The following is a 24,673-nucleotide window of genomic DNA, read 5'->3' on the forward strand; positions in this document are numbered from 1 at the left end:
GAAGTGCAACTACTGCCTCGGAAGTGTACAGAACAACGAATGGCAGCGCCTCTGCTACTTACGTAACGAGATACCCTGGGTAAACTCGGCTACAGCTAAGAGGAAAATACAGCTCAGAGGCGGATCCCAGAGATTAAAGCGAGAGGAGAGTGGTATGCCGATTACATCATTGGGAATTCCAGCTTTTCTGGCTGCAGTTACTTGACTGTGACGCAGTACTTGGCGGGTAGTCTGTGATGAGACAGGCCAAGTGTGCGGCGCTCCAGGAGATGAGAGTACAGAATGCCCGGGGTCGTCATTCACGGCCCAGCCTGGACTGGAGATCTGAAGTCGCCAGGAAAGGCTCCCACCGGCTGCCGCTCCAGTCTGGAGCGCCCTGCCGCCTGCAGCCCAGCTGCCTCTCGGCCAGCCTGGAGTCTCCTCTCCAGCCCCGCACTGCCAGCTCTGACACCAACGTGAGACCATATGTCTTATTCCCAATCTCGCCAATCAAACCAGTTAACGATAAGTGTGATTTCGACTTAAATATTACTGTCTGCGTTTAGCCAGGTACATCGCACGTTCCTGTGGTAGCGGTGCTAACTCTGTCAAGCTGGGGCAGAACAGCATGGCTGACATGCGACATTAAATTATTTTGTTGAAAGGATGTCGAAAATATCGCAAGCGAGCTGTCTCAAGGACTCAGAAATGTAACAGCTGCGATCAGTGTAACCAGTTACGTATTCTATACCGAGTGGCTCCCCGTGAGACGGGCGAGAGTGCAACGTGGCATTCTCCGCTCTGCTCAGGGCCTCGATGCACGGACCGCCCACACCGATGCTGCAGTCAGAACCTCGGCTCATACGGAATGACGGCACAGTGTCCAGTGTTGTACTGTCGGCGCAGCTCTGCCCGCTCCTTCGCAAAGGGGAGCCGCAGCAGTGGCCGCCGTGCTGACAGTCGGCTGACTTGTTGACCTTTTGCTTGTAAAAGTGTGCAGCACACCTCACGCCGTGTCGATTATCGTTGGCTGCAGCTCTCTTAGTGTTTCAGTAACTGCTCGTACTGATGTGCATATGAGTAGCCCATGGAAGCTCGTGATGCACGAGTGCAGACCTCGAGGTGACTGAAGAACGTTTTGCAGACTGGCCACTGGGGTTCATAACGTGCGGCAGCCCGGAGCAGCCGCCGCCCGCGTGGTCAGCTGCGCAGCGCCTGGCAGACCGCATCTGGGACTCCGAACTGCCGCCACCGCCAGCAGGTGGAGCAGAGGAGGGAGGGGGGTGCGCCGGCGCCCTGGCGCAGCTCCGCAGCCTCACGGATCACGAATCCTCCGAACTCCTCCAGGAGCTCGACTGCCGGATCGCTGACGACTGTATACACTCGCGCTGTGTACCGAGGTATGTAGACCACTCGACGCCATTACTACTAACCGTACAACTAATTCTCTCCTTAAATTTATTCTCAATGCTGTCACCTACTTTTCCTATTTTGCGATACTAACTATCTGTCAATAAGGGCACATTTGTGAGACCCAAAGAGGAAGCGCGCTAATACCTTCTGCCGCCGCCTCTTCTGTTGACACTTTTCACCGAGCAGTCAATGGAATGTGCCTCGTGGCATACGTCTCTCTCCGCTCGCTGTCTCCGCATATCGCTACAGCAGACAGTAAATAATCTGATGATGACAGTCAAAGACTGAAAGCGGCAACTGACAACAAAAGCTTTTGCGATCGAGACTGCCTTATTAAAATTGAATTTATATCCCTATTTCCCAACCGTATTATCAAAAATCAATAAATGTACAGTGTCGTTTGAGATGACAACAGCAGTAGCTCCATGTCGTTGTTAGTTGTAAATCAGTTCAAAAGTGAACAATAAACACTGCAAGTGGCTAAATTAATTACTTTTCGAAAGAAGCAATTATAGAGTCAACACCCTGCACCACCAGATTACAGTAATACTCCACAACATTTGCTGTATATACGTAATTAAAATCTCTAACATGGTAGCAGTCAGGAACAGTAAAATTATGAAAGCCATAGGAATCGAACAGCCAACCACAGGCGCGTCAGATGTTTATTCACACTTTTACCTTGCTTTACTGTTCATTCAGCCATGTGGCTATACCTTAGCATTTATATGGCTCATTTTAGTGTTAACTGAGCTTTATGACCTGTTTTCTCTATTCACACAATAAGTTAACACACGTTACTACTTCTTCCAAGGAAGAAAGGTTTACATCTGTTTAAACCTAGGTAAAGATTCGAATAAACTTGTCAAGTACAACTAGCTGGTGCATGATTCCCATTCTTTCCATACATCATTAAGTTATAGTAAGACAGTCACATTCAAGCCAAGTTTTACTTGAAGGATCATGAAACGGCACCACGGTATTACCGCCTCTAGCCTCGAAGACTTCGTCAACTCGGCGGGGAAGAGAGTTCCGGAAGTTTCTTCAGATACGCAGCATCTGCCCGAGGCCTCCCACTGACGCATCAGATCGCGCAGAGCTACCAGTGTGTGGGGATGTCGGCTGCCACGTCTCAGCCGCTGTTCCAGACAGTACCGTGCAACGTCTGCGGCTCTGAGACCGGGTTGTCTAGTGGTCGCCTCGAGGTGCTGTAGGGCGCCCGAGTGTTCGTGAAACCGGGAGTGTATGCACGCAGCCCTGGGAACACGACTGTGTGTGTCATCTTCTACAACGCAAGTGTCCAGAGAATAGGGCAACACTTCGTCACCGAGAATGTTGAAATAAACGTGCTGGTTCATGTTCACACTGACCGTAGTGACTGAATCCAAGTCGCGGCGACACAAACACCCCTATGACACCGTGGAACCACCAGTGGCTTGAACTACATCCTCCATAGGCCGTCAGTCCAATCGCCATAATTTCAGAAGAGGCGAAATCGCGCGACTCGTGTGACGCACCTCCACCCAGCCACTGTCCGTCTCTGTGTGGTTTGGGCCACTCAAGACGCGCAGCTGTGAGTGTCTGTGTGAGCGACGGCCGCCGACTCCAAATGTCGAGTCTGTGCAGCCGCCTTCCGAACGATTGCTAGGCGGCTGGTTCAGATGGAGCTGCTTTGCCAGGCATTGGCAATTTGCGTCTGGTTTGAAACCGATCGCCAGTCACTTGGAGTGACACTCGTCAACAGCCCTGTCGGCTACGATCTTCTTACGCCACTGCCTCACATCACTACGAGTGGTTCACCATTCGTTGCAGATACTTGGACAGCCCACATTGATAGACAAACAGATCGTGTAACTTTACTAGTGGTGTGGTCGTGGACATGTCGAAACGCAAAAATTCCTTTCTGCCATTTCTCGACATCTCCACGTCGACGCAGGTGACCGCCTGATCCCACGCGAGCGACTGGCGCGTACACACCGCGACTGTCACCTCACCGTCACCGCTGACGTCAGCGGTGGAGCGTCACGTGACCGCCTGGTTCCTCCCCTGCAGCACGGCATCCAGCCCTCCAAAGCGACCTCTGTGCTCAATTAAGTGGAGGCATAGCATTTCGTCTGATGAGATTAGTTCATGCTTTCCACAAGGTCTGCGTTTTGTACACTTTTAGCCAACATTAATTCGTCTATGATAAGCATCAGGTGCGAAATAACTTTGTAGTTGGCGATTCAAGCACACTTTGTTCGTTTTTCACTCATAAATGGTGTACCATAATCGGTGGATTACTTTCTTTCTACAAAAGACATATCATTTTACGATCACCACCCAAGTGTTGTTATTGCTGTTAGAGGCATATGTGTACTGTTCACTGAACATACACAAATTACCAATCTTAGTTCCTCATTTGCATATAATGCCATTTTAATATCATAAAGGAAAACGTTCCTGATGTTCTGCAACTACTATTTACATAATCACGGACTAGGATTCATGTTCTTATGCTAAGATATGATGGCTTGTGATTAAATTCCTAACATCTGCACAACATTGGGAAAATGTTTCCGTTGTGATATTATTTTCGTGCTCTGTCGATGATCGAACGATAATTCATTTACTTAGTTTCATTTTCTGTCAAATATGGTTAGTCTCCGTCATACACACATGAAAAAAGTTTTGCATCACCCCAGTTCCCAGAACTGCTGAAGATAGACGTTGATTGTGGATATTGAATCACAGTTACAGTCCCTTCGACTGTTCAGAGATGTCACTAAACCCGCCCAAAGACGTAAACAACCGTGCATGAGCAGCGCTTATTAGACGGAAGGGATCCGACAGTTCCAGTCGTTCCACCAGGAAGGAGGTACACGGCTGGTGTTGTCTGTAGTTGAACCATGCCTACACGGTGCGATCCCGTCCGCATTGTTACTTTGTGCCAGGAAGGGCTCTGAACAGGAGAAGTGTCCAGGCCTCTTGGAGTGAACCAAAGCGATGTTGTTCGGACATGCAGGAGATACAGAGAGACAGGAACTGCAAATCACATGCATCGCTCAGGCGGCCCAAGGACTGCTACTACTTCAGTGGATAACCGCTACCTACGGTTTATGGCTCGGAGAAACCCTGACAGCAACGCCACTATGTTGAATAACGCTTTTCGTGCAGCCACAGGAAGTCCTGTTACAACTGAAACTGTGCGCAGTCGGCTGCATAATGCGCAACTTCACTCCCGACGTCCGTGGCGAAGTCCATCTTTGGAACCACGACACCGCGCAGCGCGGTACGTGACCCACCAACCAATCTGAGGGATCTACGCCGATTCGCCGTTGAGGAGTGAGACAATCTGGACCAACAGTGCTTTGAAGAACTTGTGGATAGCACGCCACGACGAATACAGGTATGTATCGATGCCAGAGGACGTGCCGCTGGGTATTAGAGGTACCAGTGTGTACAGCATCTGGACCATCACCTCTGAAGGTCTCGCTGTATGGTGGAACAACGTGAAACGTGAGGTTTTCTTGACCAATAAAAAGGGCGTAAATGATGTTTATGTTGATATCTATTCCAATTTTCTGTACAGGTTCCGGAACTCTCGGAACCGAGGTGATGCAATCTATTTTTTGATGTGTGTATTAAGCAGTGAAATACATCTCAACATATCCATATCTTACTAAGCGAGCTAATAAGATTGCTGAAACGTTGACCTGTCGCATTCAAAAGGGTAATTAGATTAGGAAGGAAGACTCTAAAGCAGTAGATGAGTTGTCCTATTCAGGCAGCAACATAATTGTTTGCAGCCGAAGTAGACAGGACATAAAATACAGACTGGCTAGGGCTTGGAAAACATCTCAGGAAAAGAGTAATTGTTTTGCTGTTTAACATAAATTTGACCTTTACGCTGTCATTTCTTGAGGTACTTGTCACGAGTGTAGTCTTGCATGGAAATGAAACATGGATGGTAAGAAGCTGACACAAGAAGAGAATATGAGGTACTGAGATGTAGTGCTAGCGCAAACAGCTGAAGAATAGGTGTTTAGATGGTTTAATTAATGAGAAGATACTGAATAGAATTACAGACAGTAAAAAATATGCCACAACTTGAGTGAAAGAAGGGATCAGATGACAGAACACCTCCTGGGACGTCAGCGAATCGTCCGTTTGGTAATGGAGAAGTAGTGTGGGGAGAAAAACTTGTAGAGGGACACCAAGTGATGAGTACAGCAAACAGGTTCATATGAATGCAGGCTACAGTAGTGGAGGGGCTCGCACAGGATACTGTAGTATGGAGAGCGGCATCAAACCGGTCTCCGAACTAACAATGACAACGACAAATAACTACGACAATTGTAATGATAACAGAAATAACGTTATTTCTCACTAATCTGAAATCTGAATCTTTCTGACAGATGGAAACTGTGTGTCAGACTGGCAGTCAAACCCAGTCCTCCTCCTTTTGCGGACACTTCTCACACCAACTGTAGTGTCGAGATATCAACAACAATGTGGGCATTGTCGGTCCGCCTTGATGCAAAATATTTTTGTTGTTCATTTATTTATTTTTTCATTGCCCATGTTAGTTTCAGAGACAAATATCGCCATCTATGTAAAACATGCAGAAAATAGCACAGCTATAAAACGGTGTAAAACGTTATTACATGTTTACTGTTTGTTTTTTAAATATTGGGTTCTGTGGGTACTTTCATAATAGCTTATTTATTATACATTACACCGTGGTTTTAAGATTCTTGTTGGTGTTTGGGGCATATTTTCTGTGTTTTTCTGCTGCCGTTTTTCTCAACATAAATCATGTCATTTGCAACTGTGTGAGCGACTATTAGTAAACAAATACGAAAACGTGAACTTACGTATGTCAGCTTTATGCAGTTGGGATTACGGTAGTGTTGTGGATACAGTTTTGGTGTGTACTAGGTTGTTACATAGTTTCTCGTGTACTCATGTTCGCTGGACGGCTTGCAGCTAGTTCTATACACAGAAAAACATAACTGTCGCACTTCTTTCATAATGCATAACGTTACTCCAACTTGCCGCTGGCGTGTCTCGTGAGAAATGTATCACACATTGCAAGAAGGTTATGAAAATTTAAGCGCGAGTTCTGACGACTTCCGTTCCTCATTTATGTGTCTCTGTCTGATGGGCGAGTGGTTCTTTTGCAAGTGTGTGCTTTCTGTTGTGTGTCGTGCGTCAGTTCTCTCAGAGCAGTGAAGATTGTGTCGTTGAAAAGTGTTGTTTCTTCGTTTATTACGTTTTTCCCTTCCACTATTGCTATTGTTGTTGGTATAAACAGAAAAACTTCTGGGATAGAATAAAATGACCAACCTAAGTGATTATCCAACACAAAGATATCAAAGGAACCCAGAGACATTAATAAAAAGCATCACACACATCCTCACACAGAACCAGACAAAAAGAATGATACAAAGGAATCCTAAAGCTCCACTCTTAACAGGCCTCCCAAAGGTCCACAAACTTCTCATTCTAGTCAGGCCAGCGGTGGACTTCAGAGAGACACATGTACACATTCCTAGAGAAAACATACACATACACAAACAACAGAAGCTTCAAAACCACAGAAGACATAATAGAGAAAATTAAGAACATCCCCCCAACAGCAAAACTTGTATCTGGACATTACTTCCATGTACACACACATACTCACAGAAGAAACTATAAACACTATAGAACAACAGCTAAAGTACAAGAAATTCCCAGAAAGACAAATAAATGAAATCTCATCCATTCTTAGTCTAATCACTGAACAAAACTACTTCACTTTCAGCAACAACTTCTGTTTGCAAAAAGAGGGGCTAGCCATGGGATATCCCCTCAGTGGGAAATTAGTAGGCATATTCTTGGATCGTATAGAGAACACAATATTCAACAACTTTTTAAAACAAGATGAGTACAAAATAATTGACTGGTACCGATACCAGGATGACATATTTGTCTTATAGATGAAACACAAAACAGTTGAAGAGCTACACAGTAACATCAACACAGTACTACCTTAGCCCCACTTCAGAAAGTAAAGAGAAAAAAAAAACAAGAATCAAAATTTCTTGAATCTTACAGTTACAAGAAACAAGCACCAACATTATTTTTCCATCTTCAGAAAATCCACATCCACAACCACTGCTACCCGTATCTCATCCAACCACCATACATTCAGTAAATATACCAGCTTTGCACCCATGCTCCACAGGATAAACAGAACATGCCTTAAACTGAAGAGTACACACAGGAACTAAATATAATCAAACACAGCCGGTCGGAGTGGCCGTGCGGTTCTAGGCGCTGCAGTCTGGAACCGCGAGACCGCTACGGTCGCAGGTTCGAATCCTGCCTCGGGCATGGATGTGTGTGATGTCCTTAGGTTAGTTAGGTTTAACTAGTTCTAAGTTCTAGGGGACTGATGACCTGATTCCCATAGTGCTCAGAGCCATTTGAACCATATATACCAGCTTATTTTAATGTTATTCTCAGATATGTACATACTACTCACACAGCTGATACTATCAGCTGGTCTAATGACATTTCTCAAAATATTGCAGTGTTCTCTGTAATTATCTCTAGTTTTACACGGTTGCTGTTTGTCACTTGTAAAAATGGACATCTTTTTCCTGGAAAATATGGAATGAACACACGTGAAGTATTACATCTTACATCCAACCTGTGGCTACTGGTGACGCCTCAGGACTTGACTGAATGACTTCGCCGCAGCTGGGTAGGGGCTCATAATGACGGCCGTGCCACAAGTCACGCGTGCAGCGTGTCTGGCCCACGGGCCCGGCCTGCCTGCCGCTCGGCTCCGCTCGGTCCTTCTCGGAGGCGCCCGGAAGAGCGCCGCGCTTCGTCCGGCGTCGCGGTGCGGCGTGGCGTCTTCCGGCCGGCACAAGTCCCTCGAGTCCGGCAGACTCGCGCTGTCAGCGCTGTCTACCCTTCGCTGTGTGGTCTCGGTACGATGGAGGTTCACTGGGCCAGTGGCTGTTTGCACGAAGGAGTCAGTCGAGCGGTCTACCGTCGCGATTCTTAAAAATGAGTGGCAGTGACAGAAGAGAGCGAAGAGGTTTCTCAATTCATATACGATACAGGTAGTGCATACCTACTGTGAAACGACATTAGATGTACATGTACACGGATGCTCTGCAGATCACACCTAAGTGCCTGGCGGAGGGTTCATCGAATGACCTTCACAACGATTCTCGATTATTCCAATATCCAACAGTGTGAGGAAAAAACGAATGTCTATACTTTTCTCTGATAGCTCCCGTTTCCTTTATTTTATTACGACGATCGTTTCTCCCTAAGTATGTCTATGTTAGCAAAATATTTTTGCATTCGAAGGAGAAAGTTGGTGACTGAAATTTCGTGAGATGATTGTGCCACAATGAAAAACGCCTTTTTGATGTCCACCCCTAATTCTGTAACATGTCAGTAACACTGTTTCCCCTATTTCGGGGTAATACAGAACGTGCAGCTCTTCTTTGAACTTTCTCAATCTACTCCATTAACCCTATCTGGTGAGGATAGGGCATACAAGCGTAGCGTAGGCAGTCTCTTTAGTAGATCTGTTACATTTTCTAAATATTCTGCTAATGAATCGCAGTCTTAGGGTTGCCTCCCCCTCAACATTTTGTGTTCTTCCCAATTTAAGTGGCTCGTAATTATAATTCCTAGGGTTTTAGTTCAATTTGCGGGCTTTAGATTTAGTGACTTATTGTGTAACCGAAGTTTAACAGATTCCTTTTAGCACATATGGAGGACTTCATTATCTAGGATCAATTGCCACTTTCCAAAATATACAGGTATATTCTCTAAATCGTTTTGCATTTTTTGATCTCAGGTTTTTCCTCAGATTGTTACGAAATCATTTATATAGATAAGGAACAGCAGTGGGCCTATAACACTACGTTGGGGAACGCCAGAAATCACTTCTGTTTCACTCGATGACTGTCAGTTATAAGGAACTGTGACCTCTCTGACAGGATACCACGAACCCAGTTAGCTAACTTAGATGATATTCCATAAGTACCCAATTTCAGTACAAGCCGCTTGTGTGGTACAGTGTCAAAGGCCTTTTCGAAATCCTTGTCGATAGCACTCAACACTTCGCGCTTCACAAGAATGATGTTTTCTGAATCCGTCTTTACTGTGTGTCAATAGACCGTTTTCTTCGAGATAATTCATAGTCCTCACACGCAATATATGTTCCAAAATCCTACTGGATATCGACGTTAATAATATGGACCTGTAATTTACTGGATTACTTCTTCCACCGTTCTTGAATATTGGTGTAACCTGTGCAGCCTTCCAATCTTTTCATACGGATCTTTCGTCCAGCGGACGGTTGTATAAGGTTGTTATGTATGGAGCTGTTGCATCAGCATACTCTGAAGGAAACGTAATTTGGTATACATTACGGACCGGAAGACTTGCTGTTATTAAGTGATTTAAGTTTCCTCACAAATCGGAGGATATGTGCCTCTAGGTTACTCATGTGGAGAACTGTTCTTGATTCGGATCCTGGAATATGCAGAAAGAGTTTAAAGATTTGATTGACAATGAAACAGGGTAAAATCACGAATGTCGACAGACGAGATTCCTTGTTTTGTACATAAAAAAGCACTTTGTGCTAAATTTGCAGGCCTTTGGCACATGGCGAAATTGGAAGAAAGCATAGTATAATTGCTGAAGTCACACGCATCTTCCATTTTCAGCTGCAACGGTTTTCAGTGAAACTGAACGATTCCTATGGAGACTTCATATCGTACTGCAAAGTACGTAGGTTATGTCGAGAGACATACCTGGAGCAAGCGTTTAATTTTTTTGACGGAAAAAGGAATGCAGGAACGAAAATTAAAACATGTGCAATCTAGAGCAGATTTCACATTTTAACTGGACTTGACTGCACACTGCCCACAGTAATGCACTGCACGCAAACTTTTTCCTCATTTGATGGGGATGCATTTAAAAAGAAAATCGCGTTTCTGGAATGGACACATACTGACAAGGACAGTCGAGTTCCCTAAGATCACTGGTGTTAAAGGAAATATGGAGTTTGAAGAATACGTTGTGGCCTAGAAAGAATTACAAGCGTAGTTTTATAAAGTTTTTGAGATTTTTAAAAGTTTGTTTACATTACCGCTTCATTGCGTATTAATACAGGTTACGTAACATCAGTGCTCTTGTGCCAAGTTAGCCCCTTCCTTTGTGTAAATTTTTCTGTCAAAACATGTCTAGCAAATGTAATGTTTGCTGTAGAAATCTGAAGGCGGGAGTGCGAAGACTGTGTAGGTTATGGTTTATTGGGGGGAATGTAGAGGCGAGGAAACTGGGTAGATACAGACGCTCCTCCATGGCAACGTAAGTTATGTAGAAAGGACAGAACAGTTGCTGAACATGAGGCAAAAATTTGTGCCCTTAAGGCTGAATTAGAAAATGCGCCCTTGGAATTATGTAGGCCAAGGGAAGAAACAGGGACGGGGTGCTGGGGAAAGGTAGAAGCAAAAAGGGAAACTGTTGAAAAAACTTCGAAATTCAGTTAGTAAATCAGTTTGGCTTGCTATCAGAAGTAGTGGAGGAAGGGCCTCATCCAGATGTAGTTGAATGTATTTTGAAGCAGAATATTAGCTTCAAGAAAAAAAAGACACGTAGGGATCAAATCAGAATAGGAAAAGAAGAATATTGCTTCTAGTTAACAGTCAAGGCCAGGAGCGTCAGGAGGAGTTAGGTGCAGCGTACCAGCTCACAAGTTTTGTGAAAACAAATGCTAGGGAGACCAGGAAATTACAGTTGGGGCAGCAGGAAACAGCCTGCGGTATGAATCCAAGCTGTACTATTGCGAGAGACTTGGATGAAATAGGAACATGAACTGGCCACACAAACCACACAAATGTGGTGTCTGTGGAGGTCTTTCAGCGCCGTGTTCGGTCCTGCGTAAACACTGCTGTAAGGCGTGTTAACACTCTGGCTTGCTATCTGAAGTAGCGGAGGAACGGGATGTTCCAGATACCCCCAAAACCTCACACGCGCGATGTTCCTGTTGATACTTCTGGTAGGTGAGGACACACTACGCATGGCCTGCACCTAAATAGGAAGGGGAAAGATAAGTTAGCTTCTCTATTAGCAGATACTTTAAGGGGGAGCCTCAGTCACACGAAGGTGGCCCCTGTGGTTAATGGGACCAGGTGACAGGTTTCTTATGTTAAGGTCAAAGTCCAAACAGGCAACACTAAAAAAAAAAAATAGAATAAAAGAAGCTCTATGTACAGTAAATAGGGATGAGCTAACGGTAGTATCAACTTACTTCATCAGAATATCAGGGGAATAAAAAATAAAGTAGATGATCTGTTAGTATGTGTAGATGACCTCACAAATAACAATGAGATTGATTGTCTGAACACCATGTAACTGTGGTGATGGATAGTGTCAGTATAAATTAGTATAATTTAGCCTCTTACACTTCCAGATATAGCATGGATAAAGGAGTGGTTGCCGTTTACAAAAGCAAGGATATAAATACAAAACTGGAGAAGTAAGCAAATTCTGCATTGATCAGCACTTTGAAGTTTGTGCATATAAACTACAGCTAGATAATGTAGTGTTGATGCTAGCAACAGTGTACAGGTCCCCATTTGGAGATTTGGAGCTACTCATAAAAAAGTTTACGCTGTCTATCAGACAAAAACAGGAAGTTATTAATCTGTGATGATTTCTATGTAAACTTTCTAACCAGTTCAGATGGGAAAAGTGTAAGTGTTATTAATTACATATAGAATCAGCTATCAATTTCCCTACATGTATAGCTCAAGACAGTAGCGCTCTAATAGATTATGTATTTGTACAGCAAGAGGGTGTAAAACTAACATATGCTTTCCCATTGATAAATGGATTATCAGCCCATGATGTACAATTGATTAAATTAGAAAACACAGCAAGGTGTACAGTTCAGAAACCATGAAATAAAACTGTAAGGTTGCTCAACCCAGTGTTTATTGAGCACTTCAGAGAAAATTTAAGAAATGTTAATTGGGGAGATGTATATAATGAGCCAAACGCACTTGTGCCCGGGCATGGCCCGTGAGCTGATGTCTTGGCCACCCCTTCTCTAAGGATTTCTCCAATTTCTACACTCCTCATTTCTTTCGTGATTCCTACAAACACTAACACATGTACTCGTACTGATAAATAATTAAAATACAACCTACTGGTCAATTTTGATTAATGGGTATTAGGCCACGTTCCATAGCGTATTTCTGTGCCAAAGACTTCGTCCCCTAAATCTGGAGGCACCACCAGAGACACTACCAGAGGCAATAAGCACTGAGACATCAGTACCTTAACGAAACGTGAAAAGAAACCTGTCCGAGATTTCAATTTTTATGTATTCTAGAGCTTCCAGCAGATAAGGCAATGGTACAATGCTAATGAAATAACGAACCTACTGCAGTATAACTGGCGTTGTATAACAACCAGGAAGGTACAGGGAGTTCAAAAGCTATCCTCCAACAGCAATACTTTGGGAAATGCATCAGCTAGTGAAAGCCTCCTCGATTTCTCCCACAGACTATAAATGTCTTTTTAAATCAGATCTGGTCCCACCAAGATTGTGTGGTGTACCAAAAATTCACAAACCCATCATTCCATTAAGACCAGTTGTTAACGCTATGGACTGTTCGACAAGCATGGCTGCCAAGCACTTAGCAAGTCTTCAACAGTCCTCTGTAGCAAAAAAAGACATATAAAAGGTTTAGTTCATTTATGCAAAAAATAGAATCCTTCATGCTGAGCCCATCACATATTAGCCTATTTAGACATTCTATCACTGCTTACTAGAAGAAGCAGGCAGAAGTTGGCAGGACATATTCTGAGGCATCAAGGGATCACCAGTTTAGTACTGGAGGGCAGCTAGGAGGGTAAAAATCGTAGAGGGAGCACGATGTCACATATAGAAATTACACTCTTAGGCAAAAAAAGGAACTATCTGAAAGGTCCAGATGTTCCGTACATGAACAGACAAACAAGTGGATGACTTATTCGAGAGAGAAGCTTCACAGATTAAGCAAGTCAATAATGCGTCCTTATGTAAGCAATGCATCCTGATGTAAGCAATTTTTCAGCTTCGCATTGATTGACAGAGTTGTTGGATGTCTCCCTGAGGAACATCATGCCATATTTTGTCGAAATGGTGCGTTAGATCCTCAGAATCTCGACCTGGTTGGAGGTCCCTGCCTATTTGCTCCAATTATATCAATTGGAAAGAGGTCTGGCAAAGTTATTGGCCAAGGTAGAGTTTGGCAAGTCCAAAGACAAATAGTAGAAACTCTATGTGTGAGTGGGCGTTATCTTGGAAAAAAATTAGCCAATGATGGTTAACCTAGAAGGGCAGCAAAATAGGGTGTAGAACACCATAGGCGAACTGGTGTGCTGTGCCACAGATGACAACCAAACAGGTCCTGCTGTGAAAACAAATGACACCCCTGAGCATCAATCCAGATGGTCAGACCATATAGCGGACGACAGTAAGATTGGTATCCTACGACCATCAGGGGCATCTCTAGACGTGACTTCGGCCAGGAATCTCATTGACTGTAACAGTCTTCTATGATGAGACTCACTTCTAACTGAGCCCCAATGTCCAGCAAAGATTTGTCTGGAGATGCCTTGGAGACTGGGGGGGTATCAACCTGCCTGTCGCCCACCATAAGTCCCAACAACCGGGAGTGATGGTCTGGGGTGCCGTTCACTTTCATAGCAGGACCACTTTAGTAGTCACCCGCAGAGCTGAACGATATGTCCACGTCCAGGTTTGTTGCCCGTCATGGCAAGCCATACTGGCCTTACATATCAGCAAGGTATTGCTCGCCAAACATACCTTGACTAGGAAGGGCGCCAAACCTCTACCCAACTGACAACGTTTGGGGCATGCTGGGCAGGGCCCTCCAACCATCTCGGGGTTTTCATGACTTAACCTGCCAGCTGGACATGATTTCGAACGATGTCCCTCAGGAGGACATTCAACAGCTCTGCCAATAGATGCGAAGCCGAATAACTGCTTGCAGAAGGACCAGAGGCGGACCAAAGCATTATTAACTTCGCTCAGTTTGTGAGGCTCTGGAATAAATCATCCAGTTTTGTGAAACTGTATTCATTAGAACATTATGGGAAACACACTCAGGACAGTTACAACGGAGTTCTATATGTAAAACTGGAAGGAACAGCTCATCAGCCCAGCAAGATAAATCACTATCGTTGGTTTTGTTATATTGATGATACTCATACTTCGTTATATAGCCTCATGGACAAAAATAACACAGAATTTCTAAACTTTCCGAATGATATTAATTATAATATAAAATCCAGTATAGAAAAAGAGAAAGAAGTTGAAATATTTTAAAATGTACGGCTACTTAGAAAATCCACATATGTTAGGCACAGAAGGTCTGCAAAAACCTCACTCACACATGTGGATACATTCACAAAAATTCCAGTCATTGTCCCAAACTGAAAAGAGCAGTAATGAGAACATTGGTGGGCTTGGCTTAAATAATGTGTCACCAGAGTAGTTGGAGGAACGCTCCAACCATTTAAACACTACTTTCAGAAGAAATGATTAATCTGAGAGAGAGATAAATAGGGCAATAAGTCCATAAAGGTATGGAGCTTCTCATGAAGAAGAAACAAAGATTTACTCCCATTCGTAAAAGCAGTCATGGTTCACATGATCAGAGTACGAGGAATACATAGTATTGATGCAGTGTTTATACCAATTACGAAGGAGCGTGAATGTTTTGAACACTGTAAAGAATGTACGGCCAGCACTTGGCACAGGAGGAATATATAAATTGTCTTGCGTACACAGTCAAGCACACATGTGTAGTGCAAAGAGAAGTAAAGATTTCTTGCTTAAGGAACAGAAGAGCAGTTGTCATTTGCGAAATAGCAATAAATCGGCAGTTGCAGAACATCCACTGGGACCAGGGAAACTAAAAATTCGTCTCTGCAATACAGAACCAATATTACTGTGCTTGAATTTACAGAGAGGGCATTCAAATACCAAAGCACGAGAGCAACTTTAACGGAAACAAGAATGAGAGAAATTAGACGAGCTGCTGGCCTCAGTGCTGAATACTGAAACCAGCGCCAAGTGTTCCCCGGCAGAAGCTCGACAACACACGCACTCGTGACTCTGCGCTCTTAAGCAGCCGTGTGATGACATCACAGGGATCCGGACAAACAGTTCAGCTTGTAGAGTTTGTAGAAGTTTCAAACTGCTGCCTGAGCCTTTATAGCCTCTGAAGATGTCTCCAGCATTTGGAGACGAAACGTTAGACACCTTTCCTTTTTTTTTTTTTTTGAGTCATCAGTCTTCTGATTCTTTTGATGTGGTCCACCACGAATTCCTCTCCTATGCCAACCTCTTCACCTCAGAGCAGCACTTGCGACCTACGTCCTCAATTATTTGCTGGATGTATTCTCCAATTTTGTACCATGGAAGTCATTCCCTGATGTCTTAGCAGATGTCCTATCGTCGTGTCCCTTCCACATATTCCTTTCCTCTTCCATTCTGCGCAGAACCTCCTCATTCCTTACTTTGTAAGTTGACCTAATTTTCAGCATTCGTCTGTAGTACATCATCTCAAATGCTGTGATTCTCTCCTGTTCCGGTTGTCCCACAGTCCATGTTTCTCTACCATTCAAGGCTCTGCTCCAAATGTACATTCTCAGAAAATTCTTCCTCAAATTAAGGCCTATGTTTGATACTAATATACTTCTCTTGGTCAGGAATGCCTTTTACGCAGGTGCATATCTGCTTTCGATGTCCTCCTAGCTCCATCTGTCATCGGTTATTTTGCTGCCTTAGTAGTAGAATTCCTTAATTTGATATACTTCGTGACAATTAATCCTGATGTTTTGTTTATCTCTGTTCTCATTTCTGCTACTTCCAACTCCATTCGTCTTTCTTCCATTTATTCTCAATCCATATTTTGTACTCATTAGACTGTCCATTCCATTCAGTCCATCATGTAATTCTTCTTCACTTTCACTTTCAGGATAGCAATGTCATCAGCGAATCGTATCATTCATGCCCTTTCAACTTGAATTTTAATCCCACTCCTGAACCTTTCTTGTATTTCCATCATTGCTTCATCGATGTACATACTGGAAATACGGGGGAAACACTACATCCCTGCCTATATCCTCTTTAATCCGAGCACCTCATTCTTGGTGATCCATTCTTATTATTCCCTCTTGGCTTTTGTACATATTGTGCTCCCTACAGCTTACCCCCGATTGTTCAGAATTTCTAACACGTCGCGCCATTTTACATTACTCAACGCCTTTTCCAGGTCGACAAATCCTATAAACGTAACTTTATCGTTCTTTAGTCTTGCTTCTATCACCGACAGCAACGTCGGAATTGCCTCTCTGTTGCATTTACCTTTCCTAAGGCCAAACTGATAGTCATCTAACTCATCCTCAATTTTCTTTTCCATTCTCCAATATATTATTCTGGTCAGCAATTTGGATGCATGAGCTGTTAAGCAGGCTGTTCGATAACTGTCGCACTTGTCAGCTCTTGCAGTCTTAGGAATTGTGTGGATGATATTTTTCCGAAAACTAGATGGTATGTCGGCGGTCTCATACATTTTACACACCAACGTGAATAGTCGCTTTGTCGCCAGTTCCCCCTCAATGATTTTAGACACCCTGATGGAAAGTTATCTATCCCTTCTGCCTTATTTGAGCTTAAGTCCTCCAAAGCTCTTTTAAATTCTGATTCTATTACTGGATCTCCTATCTCTTCTAAATCGACTCTTCTTTCTTCTTCTATCGCATCAGACAAATCTTCCCTCCTCATGGAGGCCTTCAATGTACTCTTTCCATATATCCACTTCCTCCTCCTTTTTTGACGGTGAAATTCCCACTGCACTCTTCATGTTAGCACCCTTTGCTAACAATTTCACTCAAGGTTGCTTTGACATTCTTATGCGCTGACTCAGTCCTTCCAACAATCATTTCTTTTTCGATTTCTTCACATTTTTCAGGCAGCCATTTCCTCTTAGCTTTCCTACACATCCTGTCTATTTCATCCCTCAATGACTAGCATTTCTGTATTCCTGAATTTCCCTGAACATTTTTGAACTTCCCTCTTTCATCATGGGTAATAAAATAAATACTTCAGTTACTTATTTTAATTCCCATGGTTTCTTCGCAGTTACTTTCTTTGTACCTATGTTTCTCTTTCCAACTTTTGTTATTGTCATTTTCAGAGATACCCATTCCTCTTCAAGTGGACTGCCTACTGGGATATTCCTTGTTGCTGTATCCATTGCCTTGCAGATCTTCAAGAGTATCTCGTCATTCCTTAGAACTTCTGTAACTGACACATTTACGTATCGATTCTTTCTGACTTATCTCTTAAACTGCAATGTACTGTTTATCATTACTATATTGTGATATGAGTCTATATCTGCTCCTGCGTATGCCTTACAATCCACTATATCTTTTCGGAATCTCTGTCGGACCATGATGTAATCTAACTGTAGTTCCCCATATCACCCAGCCTTTTCCAATTATACATCCTCCTCTTGCGACTAAGAGTATTCGCTATTACTAGCCGAAATTTATTACAGAACTGAGTTAGTCTTTCTTCTCTCTCATTCCCTATCCCAACCCCACATTCTCCAGTAACCATTTCTTCCACGTTTTCCCCTACAACTGCATTCCAGTCGCCCATGAGTATTGGAGTTTCATCTCCCTTTACGTACTGTATTACCCTTTCAGTACCTTCATATACTTTTTCTGTCATCTTAAGCTTCCGACGTCGGCATGTAGTATCTGAACTATCGTTGTCGGTGTTGGTTTGCTGTCGATTGTGATAAGCGTAACTGTATCACTGAACTGTTCACTGTAACACACTCTCTGCTCTACCTTCCTAAAGAATCCTACTCCCGTTATACTGTTTTCTGCTACTGTTGATATTACCATAACAGCAGCCCCAAAATACGACCGTCCCGCCCCACAGCAGAACCCATGGATAGAGACCTGCACCGGTGCCTGGTCACCTACACAGCCTTGTACGACGATCCCCAGTCGACGTTCGAAATCTGTACTCGCCGGTGAACACAAGCCCACTCCACTGATCCAGATTCCGTTTCACGTGTCCCCTTAGGCAATTTCTTCGCACTCCAAGGTCCCAGGTAGTTGTTTATTGTTGTTCGTAGTTGTCGCCTAGTGATCACATTCATCGTGTAGAACTGGCTACTTACTGACTGTGTCGACGAGCCTCCGAGTTGACACCAAACTGAGGGAGTACTTTTACAGACAGAGACTCCAGCAAAACACAAGTGGAACTGAGACCACAGAGTTCTACCTCCATGATACACAGGCAGTCATATGTGCCCCTGGATAGGACCAAAATTTCCTGCAGCTACTTCCTTCATTCCTTGGTGCCTCCCTCTTCCTGTCACTGTCATTTATGCAGCACTGCGCGGACCTGTGAAAGTCGTTTGGTTCTATTCTAAATCAACTGCACTACATTCCTGCAAAAAACTGTGGAGCAAATGTAGACAAACAAAACAACGCTGCAATTTCTCTTGGTTATTGAGCTGTCGCATATTGTGCTAAAGCGTGGGAGAATGGCACTCATACAGTTAAGACGTAAGGAGCCATGTTGACTATTAATGACATTGCTACAACAGCTCCCACTTAGGGGTTGCATGTTCTGTCACATTTTGTCCCTGCTAACCTCACAATCAAGGATGCCAAGGTACTAATTCCTAAGACAGGGTGCAATAAGTATTCAGTCCAACTGAGTAAGGTAGCGCAGTATGGTCTTTCTTGTCACGAAAGATCAAGATTCAGCCTCATCTAGACGGCACAGGAGAGACATGGCAACGTCTTGAAAACGTGGTATTACAGTGGAGGTGCTGCTCGTGACTATGGCGCCCAGGAGCAGACGGTGAGCCATGTTGTGGGGGAGCGGCCACTCCATGCCTTTGAAGGCGGTCTGCCGTGCTTGTCCAATCATAGTTCTGGCTGCATGTTTGTATGTGAATTCTTGTATTTCATCAGAAATGATCAGTTCGCCAGCCTTAATTTACGCCAGAATTCCTGTCTGACACCTCGATTCGTCTCTAATGGGCTGGCGACCTCTATCAATGGGAAACGTAAAAGCTGGAGAGAGGCAAGTTGAGTTTAGTTTTCACTATTCTATTCTACAAAATACAGTCAAGTTTCAGAGTATCATCTGTCACATAAGCTGACTCCATTTTATTTTGAAAGGTTGAACAACATGGAATGGAACATGACAACGCTGCAAGCGGATGATCTCAGGCATCATATCCTGTCCCAGTCCGTGCATGCTGTTCGGCGCATCGCAAGAGCCGTGGTCGGCAGGGTGAGATGTGAGAGGTGGCGTCATCTTCAGTTTAAGTGGAGGAATGAACCTGGTGAGTATATTATTTGGAAGTTCGTTATTGTTAAATAAAGTGTAATGTGCTCATTTAGGTATTCTATAAAAACTCTCGTCGATGCTTATGAACACATGATGATGGAGTTGCACCACATTTGAAAATTCAGTCCTAATGACAGTGCATAAAAATAAAAACATAAGAACTAAATAATAATCACACTGGAGAAAAGAAACAGTTACCTAATCACAACCGATTGCATCTAACAAGAGAAGATCACCAACCTGGTCTGATATACAAAACGCACACTTACCAGGTGTGAGCCCCAGCTGCCTATGTCGCGCGGAGATTTGCGCCACGATTATGACTGTACGCAGTTAAGACCTTCTCACCACATAGCTTTTCAACGCTCGTGTACCACTTGTTTCTGGCACGCTCCGCTGCGTTCGCCCATTGTCGGAGCTCGAACTACTGTGCGGTACGGTGAGTAAGAGGTTCGCGTTTATAGTGCCGGTGAACCGACAAGCGACAGTGTGGCAGCTCCAGGAGCAGTATACAGTGACGGTCAAATTGCCACGTTTAAACGTCAAAGCTCGCGACAGTTGTGACCGGTAAGCGCCGTTATATGTGGCTATTCGACTAACTCTTACACGAGGCAAAAGAAACTCTATGAGCGTTTCTTTGTGCTACTATTTGTACCTTGCGATTTAGTTGCGGCAGTCATACAGAAGACCCGTTAAATGGAGAGAAGAATAGTTGATTGACGTTAGACTATTCTTTATGAGAGGATGGCGGTGACAATGATGACGAAACCCTTTCACCACGATCATTGTCGTCAAACAACTTCATTGGCACAACGCGACGGAGACGTAAAATCACCAACTGACTGTTTAGGAAGCTTGCTTTGAAGAAGTAATATTGTCAGATTTCACCTTGCCTCTGTCCGTAACAGAGACCTGTGTGTGTGTGTGTGCATGTGTTTTATGAAAAACTGCTGCAGAATATGTCCTAAAATATTGCTAAACAGTGTTGACAATATATGCGCATGGCATTGAAATACTATCTGCTCATATTGCTTACCCGTTTTTCATGTTAAATAACATGTGTTCTACTCGAAGAACAAAGTTTCGAAGCACATGGGGCAGACGTGACCGGCTCCACACACGTCTTCCCACACTTGCGACGTGAAGCGGGTCTGAGGGCTCTGGACGTCACCCCGCTGCACAGTACTCTGCACTCGTGCATCAGGCAGCTGCAGTGGGGCGGAGCCAGTGGCAGGCAACCTGCACCTACAGAACTGTAAAAACTCTGCATTCAAGACGTCTGAAATGAGTTATATCATAAGTATGGCCATTTATTTTAAGAGAGGGCGGGTGTTTGGTATCTAGGGTTGAGATCTTGCAAGTGTATGCTTTTCTCCTTACAAAACAACGTCCAGTTAGTTATGTTTGTGTGGAAGGTTACAAGTAATAAACATGAAGGTTGAGGACAGATTTCATTCGATGTCAGATAAAGAGAGATCATGCTGACACAGGAGTAGAGCACACCGCCTCTAGCCTCGACAAGGGCCTGAGTTGGCCGACAAAGAGAGTCCACGAGTCTCTCCAGTTGTGTCGTGTTCAGCTGACGTCACTCAACAGGTCCCGTAGAGCCGCCAGACCGCAGGGACGTTGAGACCGCCGCTGTCCACACACTGGAGCCAGACATCTGCTGTGAGGCTGAGACCGGATGGCTTAGCGGGCATGTCGGGATGCGGCAGGGCGGCTGAGTGTTCGGTCTTCCAGCCAGGAGCGTGTCCACTTGGCCCTGTGAACACGGCTGCTGTCTTGGGAGCGTCCCCAGGGCACTCAGCATGAAGGTAGCGCACAGGTCCGGATTAAAAAATCACTATGCGATGTGATGCGATCTAGACTGCTCGCTCACTAAACTTCAGTACAGATCTCTGACACGTGACGTTTTAAGAATCCCATTCATTGTCGTTGCGATAAAAGTGACAATGCAGGAAGGTACTGTAACTTTTACGATATTTTTAGACCTTTAATGCCATACGCTACAGAGCGTACGGGGATCCACTACACGATGCCAACCCCAGCAGAACAGACACTAAGAGTCGCAAGAAACGACAGAGCCCGTGTCCTTAGAAATAATGTAATGTGCGTTATAAAAAGTGGCGGAATTTGGCACATTGTGTACATTTATTTACTTCTTTATGCGTTTATTCCACCTGATAAAATTAAGGCATTCGTGCACTCTCTTACATATAACCTGACATTTCAATGAGTCAACATTACGACATGCGAAGTACACGAGCAGCACACGGTAGTGGTAATTTTACTACTTCTGATAATAACAACAACAACAATGGAGACACATTAGAATACACGTTTCTCTTGATGGGACATGCAGGACTGTTGATACACATCCCCAGTGATAAAATCAACTGCTGATGTAAAATGTTGCAACTGTAGCAGGTATTATCACTGATGACAAAAATTAATGTATGGGGTTTCATAAATTCCACATGCTATGCTTTATATCAGAATACACATACTACAAAAATTGTAGCTCTGCATCTTTAAGTTGACTTAAATGTAAAACAGTGTAACTGTTTCAAACTGTGGATGCATTACTTTTACATGTTTGTTCGCCTTTCTTTTAACAAATTACATAATGATAAAAATATCAAAACTTTACGTACTGCAATTACATAACATTATTGCTTCAGTACAAACAGTCATGATTGCACACGACGTTTGGCCTTGGAGCGGAGTGGAAGAGAGGGGAGTCCCTTTCTCTCTCCCTCTGTCGCTCTTTGTTTTAACTCGCAACCGTCGGTAGCTATCGAAAACGCTCGCTTCCCCACGGGAGGTATGCTTCGAAAAGGATGGAGGCACAGGAAAGTTCCATCTGAGGTTACGTCCTGGTGAGACTCTTCTTAATACTCGTACATCTGTATTAATGTGAAGAATTGTCCGATTATCTATGTCTAGAAGTCGAAATCTATCGTTTTCTAAATCCTGCTCTTCGATTGTGTGGCACACCTAGGCCCAGACATAAGCTCAGATGTCAGTTGAATTGCGATGAAGAGTGGATTGAAGTTTAAGAGAATGGTCTGGAAGAACAAAATGCGGAAAGATGGTTCAAATGGCTCTGAGCACTATGGGACTTAACATCTGTGGTCATCAGTCCCCTAGAACTTAGAACCACTTAAGCCTAACTAACCTAAGGACATCACACACATCCATGCCCGAGGCAGGATTCGAACCTACGACCGTAGCAGTCGCGCGGTTCCGCACTGAGCGCCTAGACCCGCTAGACCACCGCGGCCGGCAAAATGCGGAAAGGAGTGGGACACTAAAGTGCAAAGCAATCACGAAATTCATTTGAATTTCTCTTGGGCTGTAGATATTACGTTGATGAATACCACACAGGCAGTTCATTTGAACAGAAATGGACACCTATGAAAAGGGCATCGTAGAAATTGGACAAACAGAGATAGATATAAGGAGCTAACGGAAAAGAAACCTTGGTAAACAGAAAAAGCACAGCAATTGATCAGCAAATCATTGGCGAAAGTGTCAACCAAGAATTATTGAAGTTGGCGTCTAGAATATACGAGAATGGTGGAATACCATTAGACACAACCATGAAGATAAGAGCAGAAACTTGCAGGCCTATCGCACAACTAGCATAACACCTCATGTATGGAATTTGTCGACAGGACTAATATATACAGAGGAATGGAAAAGATAATAGAGAATATGATAGATGACGATCATTTTGACTGTCAGAAGGCTAATAGCGTGAGAGGGCGGTACGTCTGATATTGTGACTGATGAGAGAAACAAAACTTGGAAAATAAAATGGCCACATTCATAGACCCTATAGACCTAGAAAAAGCATCTGGAAATGTAAACTTCTGCAAGATGTTCGAAATATTGAGAAAAATGGGAGTAAGTTGCAAAGAAATATGGGTGATACGTACGAGAACCGAGAGGAAACAATAAGGTTGCATGACCAAGAACAAAATACTGTCCCATCTTCCTACCAAAGCGTTTGGTATGTTCCATTCTTCACCGATTCTGCTGAGAACCTCATCATTTTTTCTTTTATCAGTCCATCTAATTTTCGACATTCTTCTCTAGCACCACATCTCAAACGCTTCGATTCTCTTCCGTCCCGGTTTTCCCACTGTCCATGTTTCACTTTCACAGAATACTGTGCTCAAAACTTAAGGGGTAGATTTTGGGAAAGTCACCCAGAACTGTGGGTCAGGGGAAACTTACTGTACGAGATGAGAAGGGAAGACTAATTGTTGAGGACTGCATCGGACGAGATTTGAAAACTTAAGAGCTTAAGACAAGGTGATATGCATGACAGAGATTACTGCTAAAACATTGATCACAAGTTATTAAGAGTGAGAAGGTAAGCACATTGTACATAACAACGGTGGGATGGGGCGGTGAAAAATAGATGGGAATGACAATGAAAGATGCAGGAAACTGAAACGGAGTGAAGCAAAGAGTAGTTACAGTGATAAAAAGCTGGATGGCGAGAACCAAGGACACGTTTAGAGTTAGCTCTCACCTACGGAGTCCTGAGATACTGGTGCCTGGGGGAGGAATCCAGGTGGTGAAACAGGCGCTGGTGTCACGAATGTCACGTCGTAGACCATGCTCTGCAACAGGATATTGTGAGTTACCAGTATATACCCTCAGCCTATGCCCATTCATCCTAATTGATAATGTGATGGTAGTCATGCCTATGTAGAAGGCTAAACAGTGTTTACGTAGTAGCTGGAATATGACTTGTATCTTTTCGCAGCTGGCTCTCCCTTTGATAGAGTATGTTTTGCC

General features: G+C 43.8%; 1 protein-coding gene across 1 annotated transcript in view; it reads left to right on the top strand.

Annotated features, from left to right (window-relative positions):
* The window catches only part of LOC126427184 (uncharacterized), a 75,320-nt gene that overhangs the window by 8,469 nt on the left and 42,178 nt on the right, over window positions 1-24,673 (top strand). The window contains exons 2-3 of the mRNA XM_050089408.1: window positions 1,124-1,379; window positions 19,690-19,856. Coding sequence (XP_049945365.1) covers window positions 1,124-1,379; window positions 19,690-19,856 — 423 coding nt within the window. The remainder of the gene's footprint in view (window positions 1-1,123; window positions 1,380-19,689; window positions 19,857-24,673) is intronic.

Source organism: Schistocerca serialis, chromosome 11 (genome assembly GCF_023864345.2).
Source record: "Schistocerca serialis cubense isolate TAMUIC-IGC-003099 chromosome 11, iqSchSeri2.2, whole genome shotgun sequence".
Taxonomy (NCBI): domain Eukaryota; kingdom Metazoa; phylum Arthropoda; class Insecta; order Orthoptera; family Acrididae; genus Schistocerca; species Schistocerca serialis.